At 46.8% G+C, this 24,968-nt stretch overlaps 4 protein-coding genes across 4 annotated transcripts; 3 read left to right on the top strand and 1 right to left on the bottom strand.

Moving 5' to 3' along the window:
* Positions 1-293: 293 nt before the first annotated feature.
* LOC143927310 (histone H2A type 1-like) lies at positions 294-7,582 on the bottom strand. The gene is made up of 2 exons (XM_077451317.1): positions 7,162-7,582; positions 294-562 (listed from the first exon to the last, which is right to left on the bottom strand). The coding sequence occupies exons 1-2, from the start codon at positions 7,548-7,550 to the stop codon at positions 487-489; spliced, it is 465 nt and encodes a 154-aa protein (XP_077307443.1). The 5' UTR covers positions 7,551-7,582; the 3' UTR covers positions 294-486.
* On the top strand, positions 3,185-4,281 carry LOC143927308 (uncharacterized). The gene has a single exon (XM_077451315.1). The coding sequence runs from the start codon at positions 3,185-3,187 to the stop codon at positions 3,845-3,847; it is 663 nt and encodes a 220-aa protein (XP_077307441.1). The 3' UTR covers positions 3,848-4,281.
* Positions 5,658-6,302, top strand: LOC143926901 (histone H4). The gene has a single exon (XM_077450940.1). It carries the CDS (start codon positions 5,658-5,660, stop codon positions 5,967-5,969), a length of 312 nt encoding a protein of 103 aa, XP_077307066.1. The 3' UTR covers positions 5,970-6,302.
* A 269-nt stretch (positions 7,583-7,851) lies between the features above and the next one.
* LOC143927307 (histone H2B 1.1) lies at positions 7,852-8,521 on the top strand. The gene has a single exon (XM_077451314.1). The coding sequence runs from the start codon at positions 7,875-7,877 to the stop codon at positions 8,253-8,255; it is 381 nt and encodes a 126-aa protein (XP_077307440.1). The 5' UTR covers positions 7,852-7,874; the 3' UTR covers positions 8,256-8,521.
* Positions 8,522-24,968: the final 16,447 nt, after the last annotated feature.

Below are 24,968 nucleotides of genomic sequence, written 5' to 3'. Positions count from 1 at the left end.
GGGATAAGGGCAACATCTGTAAATGCAGCATTTGTGAAAGAGTGACAAATACACATCGCTCAGTGACATGATGGAGATCCGGTGATTAAATGCACACTAATCTATATGATTCCGGTGGGAAAATTTGAAATTCAATTTGAAATCTGAACCAATCACAGTTATGGGCGTTCCATTCATCAACCAATGATATCTTTCTTTTGAGGTTTCCAGAAAGAGAGATCTCCCCATACTTGTTCAGTAGACTTTTCATTGATCTCTATAGCAAAAATCCTATAGCAGAGCGGATTCTGAAATAAACTCAAAGGGCAGATTTCATTTGATTGTAATATTGACTCTTGTCTGAAATAAAATGTTCTCCGGAAAGTATGGAAAGCTTCCTATCGGATTTGGCAGTTGGAGGGCGGATTGCCTGGAACGTTCCATGGAATTCAGTTTGAAAGTTGAGCCAATCACAGTCAGGGGTGTTTCTCTCTGATATTATTTGTTTTATTCCTCTGAGGAAAGAGAGACGATCTGGGTTCCTTTCCAGTGGGGAGGATGATTGGAATCGTTTGAATGGTTTCTGAAAGAAATGAATCAGAAATAAAAGATGGAGGAGAAGGAAGAGGAGTCCCTGTAATGAGATCACATTGTTCTATAAATTGAAAGCTTTATTCTGGTAACATGTGTTGGTATGGAGAGGTGTGTGGTCATTATCACATTGTTCCGCCATGGGGATGAAACTTTCCATTATCTGTATTTACAATCAAATCTCCCGATAAAAAATGTATGTGGGGCTCTTTGTATGGGGAGGCGGTGTCTTTGTGTTGTATAGTGGAAATGAGCCACCCACATACTACACATAAGAGTTTATTCTAACCATGTACAAAATGATTCTGGATTATTCGATGGGCTTTGCTAGCCAGGTACATCTATATTTCCCAAAAAGAAAAAAAAAAATCAAAAGAAAAAACAAAACAAACAAAAAAAACACACATCGAGTATTTAGATGGCCGCTTGTGTTTCCAATTCACTACATCCCCAGACATTGTTCTGGTTCAGCTACCAAAGTCTACATTGTAAACACAACTTGGGAATTAGGAAGGGAAACATTACAATGAATCACATTGTATCTCTTCGCAGATCCCAGTACAGATGCCATGTATCATGTTCACCGCCAGGTGTCAGTGTTGCACCTTCATTTGGAATAGAGTGGGATAATTTTTTTTTTTTTTTTTTTATACCTTTTTATTGAATATTATCAGTGATCAGAGTAAATCTCCAGAGGGTCACTTCCAGGTAACTCCCTGATATAAATCAACTTGCAGGACTTACATAACATCAACATGGTTCATGTGTGGTATTTGTATACCGCAAGTATGGAAAATAGAGCAACTCCTCCAGTCCACAAACTGGAGGGTGGCCCAGTTAGATGGGGAGGTCCTCCTTATGGAGATATCGGTGGTCTTTTCAGCCCCAATGTCTCCCCTCCCCCATATGTGATAGTATTGGTCAGGTAACATGTCCTCTTTATGGAGATATTGGTGGAGTCGTGATAATTAGGATACAGCGGAGACGTGCTATTCGGGATATAGAGGAGCGATGCTTTGTACATACGGTGGAGCGGTGCTATTAATGATAGGAAGGAGCGGTGTGCTATATATTGAGTATAAATCAGAATAAAGTTGGGGGAGGAGGCGGACATCATGTGTGGAGTTTCTGGGGATTTATCTATCTATCTATCTATCTATCTATCTATCTATCTATCTATCTATCTATCCTTTTTCCTTTCTTCACAGTGATCTAGTAGTTATTTAGAATTAATATCTGTGTATCTGGTGATTTATAGTATTATGAGATACATGTACTTTCCATGTGATTGGGATCATTGGATCAGTGACATTTTTGGCGCTGTATATTTTCAGGATTAGCCGGGATTCATCCACACTAGTAGATCGGTGCTTTGGGGATACAGAGGAGAGGAGATATTGAGGATACAGAGAGGAGATGCTATCTAGGGAAAGGAGGAGCGGAACTAACTGGGATACAGAGGGGAGATGATAATGGGTTAAAGGGGGTCTAATATTAAAATCCTCGGGTTCAAACTTTTGGTGAATTCCTTATACTTTTAGTTCTTCTTGGATCTGAGAGGAAGGGAACACCCTGAAAGCTTGTAATGGAAAATGTTAACACAAATAAAATAAGTTCCCTGGTCAGTATGTATTTTTTTATTTATTAGATTTTTTTATTTTTAGTAGCCTAGAAATAAATCCAACCCTCACTAACCTACAAATAGCCAATATTTACTATCCAGATTCACCTCAAGCTACACTATATTAGGGTTTTCAGTAAAGTTCTTGTTACTGAAATGATCTCTTGGGGGATTTAATGTTGATGGATTGGCTCTTTAATTACTAAAACAATAAACTATTTACACAATGTCATATTTTATGTGTTATGTATCATTATCTGGTCAACACGATACATAGATTGTTATCCAGATACTTTGAGGACGTTTATTGATCTCTTTTACTACACAGCTATAGAAGGATTCAAAGCAAACATTATACCTGCGTAGGATGTATAGCTGTGTAGTAAAACAGATCGATAAACGTCCTCAATATCTGCCATCACATCACACAAGGATCTCATGTCACCGGCTGATGTTTTTGTTCCAGGCTCCTTCTACTCAGCTATAGATGAGCAGAGTTCTGTATTAGAGGGAAATGTTTCCTGATGGTCACTCTTCACTCATCTAATGTGAAGATCATTCTAGTGCGAGATGTGAGAAGATTGTTTTCTGTGTAGAATTTGTGTAGAAAAGAAGATAGAAGGAAGAATGGGAGCCACACTCAGGAGGATGGTTGTGTTTGCAGCCTCTGTGTTCAGCCTCCTCAGCAGCTCCTGACAGCTGTAAGTGACCCCCGATAAGTGACAGTCCAGTGAGCAGATCGGGTCCCCGATGACGATCGGACATCGTTCTATTTCAGTATAAAATCGTTTTTCTCTCTGCCCGGGAAACACAACAAGAGGGAGAAGATTCCCCATTACTGAAGTAAGAGTGGGTGGGCGGGTCTAATGTGTAACCAATAGCAGTGCAGACAGCGTACTGCTACCAACCAATAGAAATGACGATCGTACTGTATAAAGGCAGAGTGTTGGGATGATCGAGTTATGAACGTTTTGTAAACCTTTGTGAAGAATCATGACGGAGACTGAGAGCGCCCCAGCCGCCGCTCCTCCAGCGGAGCCCGCCGCTGCCAAGAAGAAGCGGGCTAAGAAGGCGGCAGCCGGAGGAGCCAAGAAAGGCAGCAAGAAGCCGTCCGGTCCCAGCGTGTCCGAGCTCCTCGTCAAAGCCGTGGCCGCTTCCAAAGAGCGCAGCGGGGTCTCCCTGGCCGCCCTCAAGAAGGTCCTGGCCGCCGGAGGATACGATGTGGACAAGAACAACAGCCGCCTCAAGGTCGCCATCAGGGGGCTGGTGACTAAGGGGAGCCTCGTCCAGGTCAAAGGACACGGCGCCTCCGGATCCTTCAAGATCAACAAGAAGCAGCAGGACGACAAGGCGGCAAGCGCTAAGAAAAGTGCCAAGAAGCCATCGGCTGCGGCCAAGTCCCCCAAGAAACCGGCCGCCAAGAAGCCAGCCAAGTCCCCCAAGAAGAAGGCGACCACCAAAGCCCCCACCGCAGCCAAGAGCCCCAAGAAACCCGCAAAAAAGCCCGCAGCTGCCAAAGCCAAGAAGGTGCCAAAGAGCCCCAAGAAGCCCAAAGCTGCAGCCAAGCCGAAAAAAGCCGCCAAGAGTCCGGCTAAGAAGGCGGCTAAACCCAAGACAGCAGCCAAGCCCAAGAAGGCCGCTCCGAAGAAGAAATAATCCCACCGGAGACCTCCTTTCATCTACACCCCCCCCAAAGGCTCTTCTCAGAGCCACCCACCTCCTCCTCACAGAGCTCTACATACCCCGACCAGGGGCACCATTATACCTCCTACCTACCGTCTACTTACAGGTCATCAGAGCCACCTACCCCCTCCTCACAGAGACATCCATACACAGATCAGGGGCGCCTCCTACTTACATAACACTGACATCGCTAATAGCACACAGTGCTTCCCATGTCATCTCTTCTACTAAAATGATTTATAAATCGGATATGAGCGCCGATTGGCTTCGGAACGGACGATTTTATACGACCATTCACTCCTTTCATTATTTAGTGCGGCCGCTGTGTGTTCTAAGGAGATTCATTGTTGGAATGATAAACAACCCAAATTGAGTGTTATGAGAATAAAGGAATATTTTGTTCTAAACATTAGATTTCAATTCTCTCAAAAAAAAAAAAAAAAAATATATATATATATATATTACATATGTCACCCCCGATTCTACTTTGAGTAAACAATTGATCCCCGTGTCTGTCTGATCCTCCAGACACTCCTATTGGCCGACAGATAAAAACAGTCCATTCTCAGCCAAAATATTAGAATCAATAGTCGATTCCCCAGATGGACGATCATGAAACAAAAGGTTTTCGGGGAGTTCACAATCCATCTGTCTGGATTTTCCTCTCCAACCCCGAATCTATTCTTCCCTGTAATGTGTGCCGCCCTGGCGGTAGTATAGTACATCCCATAACGCCATCTCCATGTGGACTGTGTACCCCCCTTCATCAAATAGTCTAACCTGCTGATCGATCCTCACCCCATATTTCTAAAAACTTGGCAAAAACTTGCTGAACCATGAGAAAACACTTCTATATGTTCTCAGAATCCAGCATCTCACCACTGCTACACACAGAACACGATAGAGAAATGTCTTCTATTATAGATCTCTACTTTCTATATGATGGGGAAATAAAGTCACGATCACATACAGATCTGATCATGAAAAGTTCATGTCACTGACTGATAGATATGTGTATATATATATATATATATATATATATATATATATATATATATTGTTCTCTTTCAGACATGTATCAGTTAAGATCGTCCTCATATCACAACCAGAATATGTATAAAAAGAAATGTGAAATAAATAGTAGTAACCATGACACAGATACATATGTACAGTGAAGGAATAAGTGAAAAAAAAAAAAAAAATATATATATATATATATATATATTGTCTGATGATCGGTTTCCCCCTCTGTAACATGCAATTTGCTAAATATTTACAAGGTTCTAAGAATGTGAAATTCTCTGCAGAAAACCAACACGCTGTGACCCCGCCCCTTTCCATTAGTCTCCTATCAGGTCCGCTAAATTCTTAAGCCTGTGAAAAAACAAGGGGTTATCCGTATAATATTTTTCATTTTCAGAGAACTATTTTATAGATATGACATTATTATTGACAATAGTATCTGGTGATTGTGGTTTCTGTTATGAAGAGTCCAAAAAAATGATATTTTCGGTTCAATCTTCATAGAATAGCTATAAAATCAATAAGAAGGAAGAATATATTTGTCTTCTCTAGATGTATTTCTGTTGCCTTAATATTTTTCCAAACAGCAGAATGTTTAGGAGCCTAACGTGGAAAAACAAATCTATTCTGTGTAATGAATGGGTGTGACTCCGCCTTTTCTCAGGGTGGTTTCAATCAGGTCCGCACAGTCTCTATAAAAAAGAGGGCGGACAGACCTTTCGCTATTCTCAGTTTCTCTTAGTAACAGGAAAGAGTTATCATGTCTGGTCGTGGTAAAGGAGGGAAGGGTCTGGGGAAAGGAGGCGCCAAGCGGCACAGGAAGGTGCTCCGGGACAACATCCAGGGCATCACCAAACCCGCCATCCGACGTTTGGCCCGCAGAGGGGGTGTCAAGCGCATCTCCGGACTCATCTATGAGGAGACCCGCGGGGTGCTCAAAGTCTTCCTGGAGAATGTCATCCGCGATGCCGTCACCTACACCGAGCACGCCAAGAGGAAGACCGTCACCGCCATGGATGTCGTCTATGCTCTCAAACGCCAGGGCCGCACTCTCTACGGATTCGGAGGCTAAACCCTCATAAACACCTACCCACTTCACCGAAACAAAGGTCCTTCTCAGGGCCACCCACCTTCTCATACAAAGGGCTATCATTATCTGTACATTTCTGGAGTTAGAACGATTAATATGTGGGGAAGGGAGTTCTTTTTAGCTAAACATACACTATACAATCCGATTGCACGATTTTCTTTAGATGTAATATAACTGATCTGTATTACAATATTATCTCACTTTTGTTTTTCAGGTGGATTGTTCCGCCGATAAACACCACTTTCCATAGAAAATTAATCTGATGTCTGTGGTTCTCATTTTGTCCACATTTTTCACCTGAGGTGTCGTTGCAATAAAAATAGAACATATTTAAATGTTTGATTTACTAATTTGAAGTCCTTCCTGTCTGACCGAAATGTAAAATGTCGGATTTGGCGGTATAAAAGGGATGAGTTTTTGTCTGTAATCTACACATTTCTGTCGGGTACAATGTGAGATTTTGGCCCCACAGCCAGCAATGTTTTATTGGAGAGTCCAAAAAGTCTCTGCTTTCTCAGAGGAGAAAACACGTGTTCAGGAGACTTTCTAGTGATCTCCACTCTGCAGTACAAACAATACAACGGACCTTACCAATTCCCGCCTATGTATTATTGTTGGGGGATTGCACGGTGTGAAATGACAGGGGTCTAATATCGCAATTGTCGGATCAATCCATAGGACTCTGGCGGGAGATTGCTTGTGGGGGGAGTGAAGATGGGGGATGAGATCAGTTGGGAGAATCATCGGAAGAGAATGAAGAGTCCCTGTAATGAAAGCTGACCGTATGAAATCTATCGCCATTTCTTATTAGTGACACGTGTCATCCTGACACATCGTCCCCCATCGGGATCTCACCTCATTGTCACAGGAAACATTTTATTTCCAACATGTAAAAGAAAATCTTTTTTCGGTTGTCTATTTTTACAATCAGATCTCCCGATAACAATGTATGCGATTCTTTGTATGGAGAGGTATAATACAGCTGAATATTCCTACTGACCCGTAAGAAGTGTGAATGAATACAAAGTAATTGATCATATTAAAAAAATAAAAACATAGAAGTGAATGGTAAAGGAAGCGATGTATGCGGGGCTCTTTGTATGGGGAGGTGGGTGGCTCTGAGAAGAGCCGTTGTGTTGGGTAATAGAGGCGGCGGGCGGATTGTCGGGATTACTTGGATTTGGCGGCCTTGTGGCTCTCGGTCTTCTTGGGCAGCAGCACGGCCTGGATGTTGGGCAGGACTCCTCCCTGGGCGATGGTGACTCCGCCCAGCAGCTTGTTGAGCTCCTCGTCGTTGCGGACAGCCAGCTGGAGGTGTCGGGGGATGATGCGGGTCTTCTTGTTGTCGCGGGCGGCGTTGCCGGCCAGCTCGAGGATCTCAGCCGTCAGATACTCGAGGACGGCGGCCAGATAGACGGGAGCTCCGGCCCCGACCCGCTCCGCATAGTTGCCCTTCCTCAGCAGGCGGTGAACACGACCGACTGGGAACTGCAGACCAGCCCGGGATGATCGGGTCTTGGCCTTAGCCCGAACCTTGCCTCCTTGTTTGCCGCGTCCTGACATGATATCTGGATGATCGGGTTATTCACTGGTAGAATATCACCCCACAGCCACTCCCCTTCATTTATACACTCAGTGCTCTGACGTCACACGCTGTGATTGGTCACCCTTGAATCCAGCCAATAGTTTCCTGACTTATCTCTAAACCAATCTGTAAAGGAGAAAAGTAAGCATGACGTCACTCCCCATCACATGCCCGAATTCTCCAATAGAAGAGTGAGGAGGGATGAGGTTCATTTGCATAGGACGCCTATATAAGCAGCACACGGGGGGTGGCTCCAGCACATTTTTCTTTCCTAGAGCAGAGAATCTACAATCCCCCGAATCATGCCTGAGCCAGCCAAGTCAGCCCCGGCGCCCAAGAAGGGCTCCAAGAAAGCCGTGACCAAGAGCCAGAAGAAGGACGGCAAGAAGCGGAGGAAGAGCAGGAAGGAGAGTTATGCCATCTACGTGTACAAGGTGCTCAAGCAGGTCCACCCCGACACCGGCATCTCGTCCAAGGCCATGGGCATCATGAACTCCTTCGTCAATGACATCTTCGAGCGCATCGCCGGCGAAGCTTCCCGCCTGGCTCATTACAACAAGCGCCGCACCATCACCTCCCGGGAGATCCAGACCGCCGTCCGCCTCCTCCTGCCCGGAGAGCTGGCCAAGCACGCCGTCTCCGAGGGCACCAAGGCCGTCACCAAGTACACCAGCGCCAAGTAATCCCCCATCCCCCCATCATCATCCCAACACAAGACACAAAGGCTCTTCTAAGAGCCGCCCACCATTTCCATCAATGAGCTCTCATCACATCGCAATTCTCAGCCCGTTATACATGCCGAATACTCTGCACAGAATTCCATTTACTTAGACACACTGATAACATGTTGCTGGTTTCTAGTTACAAAGAGGGGACACATCTGATTCTTCAGACATGAAATATTTGTTTTATTGATTCATTGTACAAATGTCATGATTTCTACCAGTAATCTCACTATGTATTATTCTAGTTCTACTATGGGGGGGGAAATCTGTAACTGGTACATATCTGATAGAGGTCAGTCCCATCATCCTATACAGATCTAATGATGAAACGTGGAATACTTTATTTCCCATCATATAGAAAGGTAGAGATCTATGAAAGAAGTCATCTCGCTATCCTGTTCTGTATGGGGGGGGGGGGGGGCGGATTCTGCATTTTGAGGACTTGACATAAAAAGAACACATGGAAATGTTTTACGTTATTCGGTAACATTTAGAATCCATTTCTATTCATTCCAGACTAATCAATGCACATGAAGCATAGATGAGACATTTATCCGAGAAATATCATCTGATGATCTCAGTGTCGGATTTGGCGGTATAAAAGGGCTGATTGTTTGTCTGTAACGTTCTTCACTATTCAGGCGGTAAAATTTGAAACCAGGAATTTGAAATTTGAGCCAATCAGAGCAGTTGGCGTTTAATAACCCTAATAATAAGACTCTTTAGATGAGGAGCAGATTGGAAGGGGAATTCATGAACCTTCCTTCTATTCCCATCCCGATTCTTCATGGATTGCGGAGATCGTCTCCACATTCCTCTATTCCTCGCCTTGTACTGCACTCACACCCCGTGTTCTACCAGAAATGACCAGGAGGTGGCAGAGCTGAGTAAACACTTATGCCGCACTCACACATTGTTACAATAAAAGATCCTCCACAATCTCCCGCCTTACATTGTTACTTTATCTGAAAAGACACATTGAGACAATCGTGGTGTTCTTAACCTAAATCACAATGGAGGAAAGAAACAAGAAAACAAAACATTGTATCTACTCAATCAGCCCAGTCAAATCTTTGTCTATTTGTATCTATTTCAATCATCAACATCAGATCAATGTACAAAAATAAATCCTGCCTGATAGGTAAATGACACAAAATATATACAAAGTATCAGCTACATAGAAATCTGATCACAATATCACCTCGGACAGCACACAATCCTTTATAGAAGGTAGAGGTGGAAAATTGTCCCTAGGGCATTAGACATATTTATCACCGTCACTAATATATACTGTAAATATTAGCAGGGTCGGGACAAGGGGTGGGCAGGAGGGACGGCTGCCCCTGGGCGCAATGGTATATTGCAGGGGTCACCTGAGCCTAACCCTAAGGGAAAGGGGGGGGGGGGGGGGGCAGTTTGGCATCTTTGCCCTGGGCGCTGGATGACCTTATCCCGGCACTGGATATTAGTAAAGGTGATAAACATGCCCAGTGCCATAGGGACAATTTTAATAATAATAAATGTGACAATCTACAAATTTATAGGTAGATGTTCAATTGAGTAAAACAAAAATAAGATGTGCATATTGAAATCAATGTGAATGTTTAGCCCTTTATTTATTTTTGATTGCCATTAGGAAAGGTTACAACCTCTGTCAGGTTTTTACGACTTCAACACATTCCATATAGAGGTGCAGGGCTTCAGCTGTAAACTTGAAAACAACAATGTGTGCACCCCATACACTCTACAATCTGATTTCCTCCACTAACAATTACATAGAGCAGCTTACCAGACAGACCTGATATGTTGGGAAGTCAAACAGAGCTTTGGTCTTGACTAGGGATGAGAGAAAAAAAACCCGTTTCGGTTCGCACCAGAACCTGCAAACGGACCGAAAATGTGCAAAATATTTAGAACCCCGTTAAAGTTTATGGGACTCGAATGTTCAAAATCAAAAGTGCTAATTATAAAGGCTAATATGCTAGTTATTATCCGAAAAAGGGCTTGGGTACCCGAGTCTTGCCCCAGGGGACATGTATCAATGCAAAAAAAAAAAAAAAAGAAAAAGTTTTAAAATCGGCGGGTCAAGCGGCATAGGTAAACACACCCCCCCCCCCCCCCCAATCCATTACCAGGCCCTTTGGGTCTTGAATGGATATTAAGGGGAACCCCGCACCCCCCCAAAAAAAAGAAAGGTGTGGGGCCCCCCGGCCCTATATTCTCTGAACAGCAGAATATAGATGGTGAAAACAAGACAGGGACCGTGTAGGTTTGTTGTTAAGTAGAATCTGCAATTTTGAACTGGTACATTTTTAAAGTGTAGCTCCAGTCAAAAAATAGCTTTTTTTGAAAACATAGGAAGGGTTATCACCCCTGTAACTTTTTTTTTTTTTTGCTGTCTATGCACTTCTTCAGAAGATTCCACCTCACTTTCTGTCCTAATGAATTTTTTTATTTTTATTTTTTTATTTGGGGTTTCTAGTGAAACAAGTATTGGTGATAAAGCATCAGTGAAGAGGAGACATACTTTTCCCATATCAACTCTTACAGGAAAGAATTTCCCTTCCTAGGGGTAGATTGCAGGCTTTGCAGGATCAGGAAGGCCATGCAGCATAATTTAACATTTGGTCCGGAGTCACCTTGGTCACTAAGGGCGACATGATTCACAGCAATCTCCTCCCAGCCACGTACAAGTCCAAGGGTTTCTTGGGACTGTAAATGATCCCTTAAAGACTGCTGCTGATGTTGAGTGCTAGGTTCCACCTCCATGCTGACACAATCGTCCTCCTCCTTGTCCTCTTCCTGTGTGATCGGCAGGCCAGCATGAACAGTGTCTGGATAAGGGTGGGCCTTGAGAGTTAAGGAAGTCCCTCTCTTCCTGCCTCTGTTCTGCCTCAAGTGCCCTGTCCATTATTCCACACAGTGTGTGCTCCAATAGGTGGACAAAAGGGACCAAGGTATGATCGGTTCCAGCAACCATCGCCAGCGTCTGATTTACATGGCGCAGGAATAGCTAGGGGCAAGGTCAGACTTGGACACCTTTCCCACCGAAAATCCTCTGGCTTACTGGGTCTTGAGGATGGATCACTGGCCAGAGCTTGCACAGTATGCAATTGAGCTACTGGCCTGTCCTGCATCCGGCGTTCTTTGGGAACGCACCTTCAGTGCTGCTGGTGGCTTTGTTATCAATCACAGGGTGTGCCTGTCCACAGACTCAGTTGATCGACTGACCTTCATAAAGATGAATCAGTCTTGGATCACCCACAGCTACCAAGCACCTGAAGCTGATGTAACCGAATATTTTTTTTTTGAAATATCACATCCCTTCAAGACTGCCTATGCTGATGCTGAGTGACTGCCCTGTTATGTTGATTGTCTATCGTCTTCCTCCTCTGCTGATATGTTGGAAGAACATTTTTGCTTCTGGGTGATGCCACCAACCCAATTTTTCAGTCCCTGCCAACTTTAAAACCAGATATGGATGGGGAGCTATTCACGGTGCGGATAAAAGGTTCCAACGTCAGAATGAATAAAAAGGGTGATAGTGGGCATCCCTGCCTGGTACCATTCCGCACCTGCACTTTACCAGACAGGGACCCATTGATTTTTAGTTTCATTGTTGGATTCTGATACAGGGAAGATATCTAGGCTAACATGTGTGGCTTCAGGCCAATGTATGAACAAGTGGCCAAAAGGTAGTCCCAAGAGACCCTGTCGAAGGCTTTCTCCGCGTCGGTTGACAGGAGAAAGCCCTCGAGTCCTACCTTACGGCAGTGAGTAATCAGATCAAGGGCCTTCGTCACATTGTCCCTAGCCTCCCTACCTGGGGCAAATCCCACCTGCTCTAGTCCAATCAGTTGTGGGAGGAAAGGACTTAATCTGTTTGCTACAATCTTTGCAAGGATTTTTAAATTTAGATTCAAAAGGGAAATTGGCCTGTAACTGGTGCAATCTGTCGGGTCTTTGCCCGATTTAGGTATTACCGTACCATGCGCCTCCAAAAATGTTTCTGGTAGTTGACGTGGTACCATTAAGAAGTTTTGTGTATTTAATAGGGGCCCGGACAAGCTATCGCTAAAGGTTTTAAAATAGTGGGCTGAGAACCCATCAGGGCCAGGGCTCCTGCCAGATTTAAGGTTTTTGATTGTGTCTGTCAGCTCAGCTGAAGTGATTGGCCCCTCTAAGGACTCTGCTTCCTCCGGGGTAAGGGTGGGCATTCCACTCTGGGTTAAGTAATCCCCAATAATGTGACCCCTATCCCCTCTAAGCTCGGGAGGTCTGTGTGGATTTGGGATGTTATAAAGCTTGGCGTAAAATTGTTGGAAACAGACTGCAATGTCCTCAGTGCGATTAGTCAAATTGCCCTCTGTAGTCTTGATTGCTATGATGTTATTGGCCAGAGAGGCCTCTTTCAGAGCTTTAGCCAGCAGCCTACCTCCCTTGTCCCTGTGTTCGTAATACACCTTTTTTTAAAAAGATCGCTCTTTAACTTTTTGAATCCGAAATAGTCTGCAATTCTTGACGTAGGGATAGGAGTTCCTCTGCTACTGTCTCATCTAAAGTTTGCTTATGTTGGCTCTCAAGGCGTGCAATCCGGATCACTAGTGACTGAACCTTGTTTTCAGCTTCCTTTTTATGGGTTGCTCCTAGGGAGATCAGTTCCCCCCTCACGATGCACTTGTGCGCCTCCCAGATGGTTAGGGGGGAAAGGTCCTCCGAGGAGTTGTCCACAAAATAATTGCGTAAAGTGTCCGTTAATCTGGTCTTAATGTCGAGATCAGCAAGGAGGGAGGGATTCAACCTCCACGTGCACGGTTTAGAACCAGGGGTCAGCCGTTTAATAGTCAGAGCGACAGGAGTGTGATCAGAAAATGATTGTATGCCAATGTGGGCTTCTAACAAGTCAGGGAGGTCCCTTTGGGTCAGGAACACATAGTCAATTCGGGAGTGCTTTCAGTTTGGTACCGAGTAGTGTGTAAAATCTCGCCCTCTCGGATGGGCCATCCTCCATGAGTCGATCAAGGTAAGGGAAAATATGGAAGCCTTCATTTGTTTCAGTACACGGTAAGAAAGGCTTGATTTCCCTGTGGACGTGTCCTGCAGTGGATGAAGAGGGATATTAAAATCACCTCCCAACACCACTCGTCCCGAGGTGAAACCCCTCAACTCGTCAATCATATTTCTGCAAAAAGTTACATGTGCCCTATTGGGAAAATACACGTTTGCTAAAGTCAGGGGAGAGGAGCGCCACATCCCCTTCAGAAATAGGAATCTACCACCTGGGTCTGCTAGCTGCTGGGTCACCTTGAAGCCTGCTGATTTATTTCTAAGTATGCAAACCCCCTTAGTTTTTGCCCCTGGGTTCGTGGCATGGTATACTTTTGGGAAATTTTTGTGAAATAGATTAGGGATTTTGGGGGCATGTAATTACAATTCTTGATATAATATTTCACAGCAGGGCCCATTCCTGCGCCCACCGAGAGTAACTGTGAGGACTTACATTGTTGTGGCAAAGGCCCTATTTTTCTACCACTGTTCAAAAATGGCATGTAATTACAATTCTTGATATAATTGTTCACAGCAGGGCTCTCCAGCGCCCACCAAGAGTCACTTTGAGGGCTTACAGTGTTGTGGCAACACCAACACCTTAGGCGCAAATTTCTGCAGAGCATATAGGGCAGGCCCCTACTTTGAAACATCCAACTTACAAATGTCTCCTACTTGCAAACGGAAGGAGACAACAGGAAATGAGATGAAAAAAGACGGACGGCCAAAAAAAATTATACAGGGGTGATAACCCTTCCCTATGTTTTCCAAAAAGCTTAAAAATAGATTTTTTGACTGGAGCTACACTTTAAAAATGTACCAGTTCAAAATTACAAACAGATTCAACTTAACACAACAAACCTACACAGTCCCTGTCTTGTTTGCACCGCCTGTATACTCCTGTTCTGAGTATATAGGGCCTGGGGGCCCCACGCCTTTCCTTTTTTTAATATGGGTACGGGGTTCCCCTTAATATCCGTACAAGACCCAAAGGGGCTGGTAATGGGCAGGGGGGCTACCTATGGCATTTTTCTCAATCATTTTCATCCGTATTGCCGGAACCAGATATTACATTAAAACCGCAAGCAGTTTTAAATGACTTTTTTCCGTTAAATGTCATTTTGTGCAGGGACGGTTCTAAACACGGGAAACACGTGGCACCCCCCAGGCACGATATTTAAAGGAATGTTTCACTTTTTTTTTTTTCACTTCAATCGTCATTAAAATCAATGCTCCCAAAAAAAACGTCAGTTTTTAAAAACATTTTAGGCATTGACCCATGTCCCCTGGGCAGGAGCCAGGTCCCCAAACCCTTTTTAGGTAATATCTTGCATATTAGCCATTAAAATTAGCACTTTTTATTTTGAACGTTCAAGTCCCATAGACTTCAATGTGGTTCTAAAGTTCGCACAAATTTTGGGTCCATTCGAAAGTTCTGGTGCGAACCGAACCGGGAGGTGTTCGGCTCATCCCTAGTGGTGACCAGGAGAAAACCTCAGCACGGAGCCAATCAAAAAATGGGTTGTTATAAAGATTGGAGAAACTGCACTAATCAGTTCTAGGTGTAGGATAAGCAAACCCAGGCAATGGACTCAAAAAATGTATATATATGTATATATATTTTTAGGTTGCAGCCCCCCCAAAAATGAAGAAAATCCCCACACGGGGTTTCCACAACAATAAATACAACCTAACAACTGGGGTATCTGGCGCTACCTTTTATCGGAAAATAATAATTATAAATGATTGAAAGGAAAGTGTATTTTGGTGGAAAACCCTAAAAAATGCCAGCAGGTCCAATAACGCACCAACCTGTCTCTCAACTAGTAATCTCATTTGTAATCGGAGTCTTCAAGTGGGAAATGCAATATTACTTAAGAAACAAGGCCTGAGGTGTGCCATGGCCTGGATGGTCAGTATGCCTGAAAAGAGGGCATACCCTGAATGTAAGAATAAGAAAAACACTATGAGTATGAGTATGAGTATGAGTGAATAACCTGGGGGAAACGGGTGGGTGGGCACCTAGAAAACCCCAACCCTGGCCCTGACAGAGGAGGAGGGTTATATAGTCTCCGACTCCTCCCACAAATACAGGCTGGCCTACGGCCAGCCTTCCCACTTGTAATCGGAGTCTTCAAGTGGGAAATGCAATATTACTTAAGAAACAAGGCCTGAGGTGTGCCATGGCCTGGATGGTCAGTATGCCTAAAAAGAGGGCAAAAAGACACAAGTTTAGGTGGGAGAGGGAAGGTAGAGATCCCATCCATAAAATGACGTATGCCCAAATGCCAACCGTAAGTAACCGGTAAGTATCCGCTGTGAGAGTAGAACCCACCGACTCCAGACCTGGAGATGAGAAGGAACCTCCTTAGAGCCTGCAAGCTACGCAAACCCAATTGAACGTCCCGTGAAGGATAGGATGAGCCTGATGCCCAAGGTGACCCGGACATGAGAATGAACTGCTATGAATGAGAGGATACGTGGGGAAAAGAGAGCAAGGGCTGACCCGAAGAACCCCTACAACAGACACCAGAAGAAGCACCGTGAAAACACCCCTTCCCATAACTGGTAAGAGGAAGTGAGAGGGTGAGTGGCAAAAATACCAGTGATAGGAGAGGAAACCTGGCTGCCCGATGGATGTGATGGAGTAGGTGCCATGGCAATGAGCATCATCAACATGGCGACACCAAGACAAACTGGTCCCACCGGATGCGAGCAGGTCATGCTACTGACCGAGACCTCCCAACCGAGACCGAATCCTGAACCGAAGAAGGAGAACCCAGGGGAATAAGTCCCATAGCATGATCCAGCCATGCCCGAAGTGACTAAAGCACCCCCCTCCCCACCTGGAACAAACCGGGGAGGAGCAAAGATGACTGGACCGACGTCTCTGAGCAGTACTCCAGGCAACCTCCTAGACAAGAGATCGGAGCTGAGAGTGGAATCCAGATTGGTGATGATGTCGCCCAACCTACCACCTAAGGACCATGGCTTGGACACACCCTGAGAGTATGAATCCCAAGGCGGTAACAAGGGCCTCTATGCAACAGGATGTCAACTAAGAAAATTGACGTCTGCTTCCAACCCGAGGGTGCGCCCAGTGGCGAAATGACATCTGTAAGTGAGTGCAGGCATGGTTGATATTGGTATGGATGCCAAGACGACCCAACCTGAAAACGCAACTAGAAGGAAAGACAGACAACCAGACATGAGAACAACAACGCCCCTCTGCCTACCTAAGAATGAGAACATGGCAGAAAAGTCAAGACTACGGTGCATGAATGAACCTGATGATGAGCCCCCCCCCCCCGTGTGTGAGTTGTGAATAGTGAGTTAACCCGAGTAACCTGCAGCGCAGAGACAGGTAATTAACAGAAACTCAGGCCTAGAGTACCCACAGACCGTGGTGGGTAGACGTACAGGTGTGGTGAATGAACATGCATCGTATGACGTATGGTATACAGGCGAGAAGATTGTGGTCAACAATCATTAATAACGAAACCTCAGCCCGTATGGATCTGTAGACGTGACAGATCCCGATGTGCGAGCCCTAGCTAACTGACCCCGGTACAAACATGAACACAGATACGATGAGACATGACAATCAATGCAGACAAACCTAACCAGAATATGTCATAAGTGAACAACGCCCTTCTGAGAACTCTGAAGCCAAACAGAGGTTGAAACACCATGACAGAAACGCTATGACAGAAATACTGCCAGAAAAATGTCACGACAATGCCATGACAGAAATGCTAAAAGTTAACCTGGGTAGAACGATGACTGAAATCCCGGGGCAGAACGCTATGACAGACATGCTGGCAGAACGCTATGACAGAACTCCAGGGGCAGAACACTGACAGATAACCTGGGGCGGAACGCTATGACAGACATGCCGGGCAGAATGCTATGACAGGAACCCAGGGGCAAACCACTATGACCGCCATGCTGGACAGAGCGCTATGACGGAAATACTGGACCGAACGCTATGACGGAAATACTGGACCGAACGCTATGACGGAAAAGCTGGACTAAATGCTGTGACCGAAACCTGGACAGAACGCTATGACAGGAAAGCTAGAAAGAATGCTATGACCGAAAATGCTGGACCAATCGCTATGACAGCATTGCTGGGCCGAACGTTATGACAGAAAATGCTGGGCCGAACGTAATGACAGAAAATGCTGGGCCGAACGTAATGACAGAAAATGCTGGGCCGAACGTAATGACAGAAAATGCTGGGCCGAACATAATGACAGAAAATGCTGGGCCGAACGTAATGACAGAAAATGCTGGACCGAACGTAATGACAGAAAATGCTGGACCGAACGTAATGACAGAAAATGCTGGACCGAACGTAATGACAGAAAATGCTGGGCCGAACGTTGACAGATAATGCTGAACAGAACGCTGTGACAGAAAAACTGGACTAATGCTATAACCAAAACCTGGACAGAACGCTATGACAGGAAAGCTAGATCGAATGCTATGACAGAAATGCTGGACCGAACGCTGTGACAGAAATGCCGGACCGAACGCTGTGACAGAAATGCTGGACTGCACGCTGTGACAGAAATGCTGGACTGCACGCTGTGACAGAAATGCTGGACAGAACGCTGTGACAGAAATGCTGGACAGAACGCTATGACAGAAAATGCTGAACAGAACGCTGTGACAGAAAACTGGACTGAATGCTGACCGAAACCTGGACAGAACGCTGTGACAGAAATGCTGGACAGAACGCTATGACAGGAAAGCTAGATGGAACGCTATGACAGAAAATGCTGAAAAGAACACTGTGACAAAAAACTGGACTGAATGCTATGACCGAAACCTGGACAGAACGCTGTGACAGAAATGCTGGACAGAACGCTATGACAGGAAAGCTAGATAGAACGCTATGACAGAAATGCTGGGCCGAACGTTGTGACAGAAAATGCTGGGCCGAATGTTGTGACAGAAAAATGCTGGGCAGAACGCTGTGACAGAAAAATGCTGGGCAGAACGCTGTGACAGAAAATGCTGGGCAGAACGCTGTGACAGAAAATGCTGGGCAGAACGCTGTGACAGAAAATGCTGGGCAGAACGCTGTGACAGAAAATGCTGGGCAGAACGCTGTGACAGAAAATGCTGGGCAGAACGCTGTGATAGAAAATGCTGGGCAGAACGCTGTGACAGAAAATGCTGGGCAGAACGCTGTGACAGAAAATGCTGGGCAGAAAATGCAGGGCAGAACGCTGTGACAGAAAAGCTGGACAGAACGTTGTGACAGAAATGCTGGATAGAACGTTGTAACAGAAATGCTGGGCCGAACGCTGTGACAGAAAATCGCAGGCAGAATGCTGTGACAGAAAATCGCAGGCAGAACGCTGTGACAGAAAATCGCAGGCAGAACGCTGTGACAGAAATACGCTGGCCGAACGCTGTGACAGAAATACGCTGGCCGAACGCTGTGACAGAAATACGCTGGCCGAACGCTGTGACAGAAATACGCTGGCAGAACGCCGTGACAGAAATACGCTGGCAGAACGCCATGACAGAAATACGCTGGCAGAACGCCATGATGGAAAACGCTGGCAGAACGCCATGACGGAAAACGCTGGCAGAACGCTATGACGGAAAACGCTGGCAGAGCGCTATGACAGAAAACGCTGGCAGAACGCTATGACAGAAACCGCTGGCAGAACGCTATGACAGAAAGCAATAACTAAAGCAGCGTCAATTAAAACATAATGCAGCTACTGGTATTTACCACACACTTGTTGATAAAAATAATTGAAGATTTAAAATCACTTCAGTCAGAGCCTGCACACAGTGCTAAAACTTACTACAGGAAAAACGCCTATGTGAGGGGGGGGGGGGGGGAGAGCCAGCGCAGCCGAATACCTCCCCCTCCCCCCCCCCAGGAGCACCGGCGGGTACCCTGCATATGTGAGGGGGGAAGGGGAGCGGTCGCTTACCTCCCCCTCCCCCCCACGGGGAAAACCGGTGGGAAGGGCGGACTGCACGCAGGAGAGCTGAGGGAGGGGAGAATGTGGGCGAAGGACAGCTGATCACCTCCCCCCCCCCCCCCATAACACCGAGCCGACTGCCTGCCGGAGAGCTGAGGGAGGGGAGAGTGAAGGACGGCCGAATCGGCGGGTGTACAGCATATGAGTGTATGGGGGGGGGGGGGGGGGGCGGCCGACCACCTCCCCCTCCCCCCCGCCAGGAGAATCATCGGAACAGAGCATATGTGAGGGAGGGGGAGGCGGCGCGGTCGACCATCTTCCCCCCCCCCCCCCACGAGGAGAAACGGCGGGTGCTCCGTACCCGCGAGGGGAGAGGGGGAGGCCGACTCTCTCCACCTCCCCTTACCAGGCGTGCGGCTCCCCCGTGAAAAGATGCCTGGAGAGCGGAGCTGGCGGGTGGCTCCCTCGTGGAGCAGGTGAACATCCTCCCAACGAGAGGCGGAACATAACAGAAGGACGCCCCTCTCCCCCCGGCATGAGCACCAGGAGAAGGAGGCGGGCGGCACGTCAGCCAGAGCTGTGGGTGGCAAAGGGAGGAAGTAGGACAGACGGATGGATGAACCGTCCCGTCCTCCCCCGTACCCGAATGCTGGGAGAAGCAACCCCCCTCCCTGCTGGAACACGGCCGAACCAAAAAGGGGGGGGGGGGGGCGACGGCAGGGCGGCCACCACAAGCCAGTGGACCCAGGGACGAGGGAGAGAGGCGGCCGACCGCCGCTCTGCAAAGACAAGCTCACCCCCCCCTCTCCCCACACTGGAAGAGGACAGGGGAACGCACCCCCCTCTCCACCAGCATGACTGTAGAGAAGTGAGCGGTGGGGGATAGCTGGACAGCCCTTCCCCCATGAGCTGCCTCCACCTAGAAAACCCCAACACTGGCCCTGACAGAGGAGGAGGGTTATATAGTCTCCGACTCCTCCCACAAATACAGGCTGGCCTACGGCCAGCCTTCCCCCATATCCAATTACTGCCACATGAATATATTGACTCCTTATCAAAGGAAAATACAATACAATCATTTAGAACCCACTAGCTCTAATTCAGTACAAGAAAAACGGTGACCTCTGCTAAAATCGCATAGATTGACCTTTTGCGATTCAGACACAATTATGGTAAGTATGACCTTATCTAATATATTTTTTTAAACCGTGTTAGAAGAATATATAATTTACCAAAAAAATTATATATAAATTCTGTGAAGAAAATCTAAATAACAAAAAGTGATACTTAATGCGACCATAGTCTTGAAATCGCATGAGTATTAATAATGTGATTTATCCAACAACTCATCGGCTAAATTAGTAAACAAGTCTAATTTGAAAGTGCAGATATCTTAACCACTTAACAACCGCCCATTGCCGATTAACGGCTTCAGGGCGGTTGTTTAACTCCGAGAGGCCGTTAATTAACGGCCTCCCAGAATTCTGCTCTCGCACGCCCCCTGGGGCGCGCACACGAGAGCATCCGTGACCGCTGGGTCCAGTGGACCCGGCGCATCACGAATCATGGTAAACGGCCGCTCATCGCGGCCGTTTACCACGTGATCGCTCCGTCAAATGACGGTTCCTCCCTCCCCCTCTCTGTACCGATCGGTACAGCGGAGGGGGAAGAGATCGGTGTCAGCAGCGATGTGGGCTGCATCTGCAGTGCCCACATCGCTGCTCACCGAAAATTAACCCCTCAATTCCCTGCCAACGCTCTGCAATACCCTGCAACGCTCTGCAATACCCTGCAACGCTCTGCAATACTCCGCAATGCCCTGCAACACTCCGCAATGCCCTGCAACACTCTGCAATACCCTGCAACGCTCTGCAATACCCTGCAACGCTCTGCAATACTCTGCAATGCCCTGCAACACTCCGCAATGCCCTGCAACACTCCGCAATGCCCTGCAACACTCTGCAATGCCCTGCAACACTCCGCAACACCTTGCAACACTCCGCAATACCCTGCAACACTCTGCAATACTCTGCAACACTCTGCAATACCCTGCAACACTCTGCAATACCCTGCAACACTCCGCAATACTCCGCAACACTCCGCAACACTCCGCAACACTCTGCAATGCTCTGCAACGCTCTGCAATACCCTGCAACACTCTGCAATACCCTGCAACACTCTGCAATGCTCTGCAACACCGGCCTGGGGGCCACACGCATTTCCTTTTTTTAATATGGGTACTGGGTTCCCCTTAATATGTGTACAAGACCCAAAGGGGCTGGTAATGGGCAGGGAGGGCTACCCATGCCATTTTCTCAATGATTTTCAACCATATTGCAGGAACCAGATATAACATTAAAACCACAAGCAGTTTTAAATGATGTTATTTCCGTTTAATGTCATTTTGTGCAGGGACTGTTCTAAACACGGGAAACACGTGGCACTTCACAGGCATACTACAGACACCCCCCAGGCACCATATTTAAAGGAATATTTCACTTTTTTTTTTCACTTTAATCGTCATTAAAATCAGTGCTCCCGCCAAAAAGGCCATTTTTAAAAACATTTTAGGCATTGACCCATGTTCACTGGGGCAGGAGCCAGGTCCCCAAACCCTTTTTAGGACAGTATCTTGCATATTAGCCGTTAAAATTAGCACTTTTAATTTCGAACGTTCGAGTCCCATAGACTTCAATGGGGTTCTAAAGTTCGTACGAATTTGGGGTCCGCTCGAAAGTTCTGGTGCGAACCGAACCGGGGGGGGGGTGTTCGGCTCATCCCTACCGGAGGGAAAGCTCCCCGCAAGCAGCTGGCCACCAAAGCCGCCCGCAAGAGCGCCCTGGCCACCGGCGGAGTGAAGAAGCCTCACCGCTACAGGCCCGGCACCGTGGCTCTCCGAGAAATCCGCCGCTACCAGAAATCCACCGAGCTGCTCATCCGCAAGCTGTCCTTCCAGCACCTCGTCCGAGAGATCGCCCAGGACTTCAAGACAGACCGGCGCTTCCAGAGCTCCGTCATCATGGCTCTGCAGGAGGCCTCTGAGGCTTACCTCGTCTGACTCTTCGAGGACACCAACCTCTGCGCCATCCATGCCAAGAGGGTCACCATCATGCCCAAAGACATACAGCTGGCACGCCGCATCCGCGGGGAGAGGGCATAGAGACACTCATAATTAGGGATGAGCCGAACACCCCCCTGTTCGGTTCGCACCAGAACCTGCGAACAGACCTAAACTTCGTGTGAACTTTAGAACCCTATTAAAGTCTATGGGACTCGAACGTTCACAATCTAAAGTGCTAATTTTAAAGGGTAATATGCAAGTTACTGTCCTAAAAAGTGTTTGGGGACCTGGGTCCTGCCCCAGGGGACATGGATCAATGCAAAAAAAAGTTTTAAAAACTGCCGTTTTTTCAGGAGCAGTGATTTTAAAAATGATTAAAGTGAAACAATAAAAGTGTAATATTCCTTTAAATTTCGTAGCTGGGGGGTATCTATAGTATGCCTGTGAAGGGGCGCATGTTTCTGGTGCTTAGAACTGTCCCTGCACAAAGTGTCATTTGTGCAGGAAAAAAAGTATTTTAAAATCACTTGCGGCTAAATTGTCGGCTCCCCGTAATACAGAGAACACTCAATGAGTGTTCTCTGTATTAGCCGACAATTCATTCATTCATTGATAAAAAAATAAATAAAAAAAAGTGTGGGGGTTCCCCTAAATTCAATTACCAGGCCCTTCAGGTCTGACATGGATATTAAGGGGAACCCCGTGTCAAATTAAAAAAAAAAAATTGACGTGGGGGTCCCCCTAAAAATCCATACCAGGGGTCCAGCAATGGATGATCATATCCAGCGACGGGGGATCTCTCAGTCCAGCGCTGTCCATACATCCTTCTTCTGTCTCCACTGCGGAGACACTGCGGAGATCCCAGCGCTGACGTTTCTTATATTAGGAGGGCGGGGCCACTCGTCACCTGACCCCGCCCCCTCTGACGCTGGTGAAGGGAGCCAGGGGTTCCCCAGTGACGTGTGGGTGACCCCGCCCCCTCTGATGTAACGGAAACCTGCGTTACATCAGAGGGGGCGGGGTCACCCACACGTCACTGGGGAACCCCTGGCTTCCCTCTCCAGCGTCAGAGGGGCGGGGTCAGGTGACGGGTGGCCCCGCCCTCCTAATATAAGAAACGTCAGCGCTGGGATCTCCGCAGTCTCCGCAGTGGAGACAGAAGAAGGATGTATGGACAGCGCTGGACTGAGAGATCCCCCGTCGCTTTATATGATCATCCATCGCTGGACCCCGGAGATCCATCGCTGGATAGCAAGAATGGATTAGCAATGCTGGAATCTTTTTTTTATTTTTTTTTATTTTTAATAAAGGAATTTTTCAAAAGTGTGTTTGTCTTATTTAACCATTTTGACACTTTCTTTGTGAAATGGTAGGGGTACAAAATACCCCCTTACCATTTCAAACAGGGGGGGTCGGGATCTGGGGGTCCCCTTGTTAAAGGGGGCTTCCAGATTCTGATAAGCCCCCCGCCCGCAGACCCTCACAACCACCGGCCAGGGTTGTGAGGATGAGGCCCTTGTCCTCATCAACATGGGGACAAGGTGCTTTGAGTGGTCACAGACCCCCAAAGCATCCTCCCAATGTTGAGGGTATGTGGCCTGGTACGGTTCAGGAGGGAGGGGGGCCGCTCTCTCGTCCCCCCCTCTTTTCCTGTGGCCTGCCAGGTTGCGTGCTCGGATAAAGGGTCTGGTATGGATTTTTAGGGGGACCCCCACGTCAATTTTTTTTTAAAATTTGATGCGGGGTTCCCTTTAATATCCATATCAGACCTGAAGGGTCTGGTATGGATATTTAGGGGGACCCCCACGTCAATTTTTTTTTTTTTTATTTGACACGGGGTTCTCCTTAATATCCATGTCAGACCTGAAGGGCCTGGTAATTGAATTTAGGGGAACCCCCACGCTTTTTTTTTTAATCAATGAATGAATGAATTGTCAGCTAATACAGAGAACACTCATTAAGGCCGCGTACACACGCGGGGACTGTTCGCTCAACTTTGTCCGTCAAACAGTTTCAGCAAACAGTCCGCTCAAAATTAGCATGGACGGACTTGCCCACACACGACGAACGAAACCGTGCGCGATGACGTGAACGGCACGTACGACGGGACGGAAAATACGACGTCCCATACACTGCATTACAACTTTCGGCGTGTAAATCCTTTCTGAGCATGCGCGGAACTTAGTTTGACGAACAAGCCTACACACGAGGGGACTGTTCGCTGAAACCAAGTTTCAGCGGACAGTTTTTCGGAATTTCCGAAAAACTTTGTTCAGCAGACTGTCCGCTGAAAGCCCACACACGGGCGGACTGTCCGCCGAAACACTGTTCAGCGGACAAAGTTGGGCGAACAGTCCCCGCGTGTGTACGCGGCCTGAGTGTTCTCTGTATTACGGGGAGCCGACAATTTAGCCGCAAGTGAGTTTAAAAAACGGCAGTTTTTAAAACTTTTTTTTGCATTGATCCATGTCCCCTGGGGCAGGACCCAGGTCCCCAAACCCTTTTTAGGACAGTAACCTGCATATTACCCTTTAAAATGAGCACTTTAGATTTCTCCCATAGACTTGTATAGGGTGTTCCGGCTTTTCGAATTTGCTGCGAACAGCCCAAATT

The sequence above is a fragment of the Lithobates pipiens genome, unplaced genomic scaffold (assembly GCF_037356315.1).
Source record: "Lithobates pipiens isolate NorthernLeopardFrog02 unplaced genomic scaffold, aLitPip1_a1.2 Scaffold_23, whole genome shotgun sequence".
In the NCBI taxonomy this organism is placed as follows: Eukaryota; Metazoa; Chordata; class Amphibia; order Anura; family Ranidae; genus Lithobates; species Lithobates pipiens.
This window is presented reverse-complemented; position numbering and strand designations above follow the sequence as displayed.

What these genes read in the sequence shown, in the direction of transcription:
- LOC143927308 (XM_077451315.1), top strand. Translation starts at nt 3,185, where the DNA reads ATGACGGAGACTGAGAGCGCCCCAGCCGCCGCTCCTCCAGCGGAGCCC.
- LOC143926901 (XM_077450940.1), top strand. Translation starts at nt 5,658, where the DNA reads ATGTCTGGTCGTGGTAAAGGAGGGAAGGGTCTGGGGAAAGGAGGCGCC.
- LOC143927310 (XM_077451317.1), bottom strand. Translation starts at nt 7,550, where the DNA reads ATGTCAGGACGCGGCAAACAAGGAGGCAAGGTTCGGGCTAAGGCCAAG. An exon ending in CACAAGGCCGCCAAATCCAA is followed by an intron (nt 563 to 7,161) that starts GTAATCCCGACA and finishes CATTTCTTTCAG; the next exon opens with AAACCATTCAAACGATTCCA.
- LOC143927307 (XM_077451314.1), top strand. Translation starts at nt 7,875, where the DNA reads ATGCCTGAGCCAGCCAAGTCAGCCCCGGCGCCCAAGAAGGGCTCCAAG.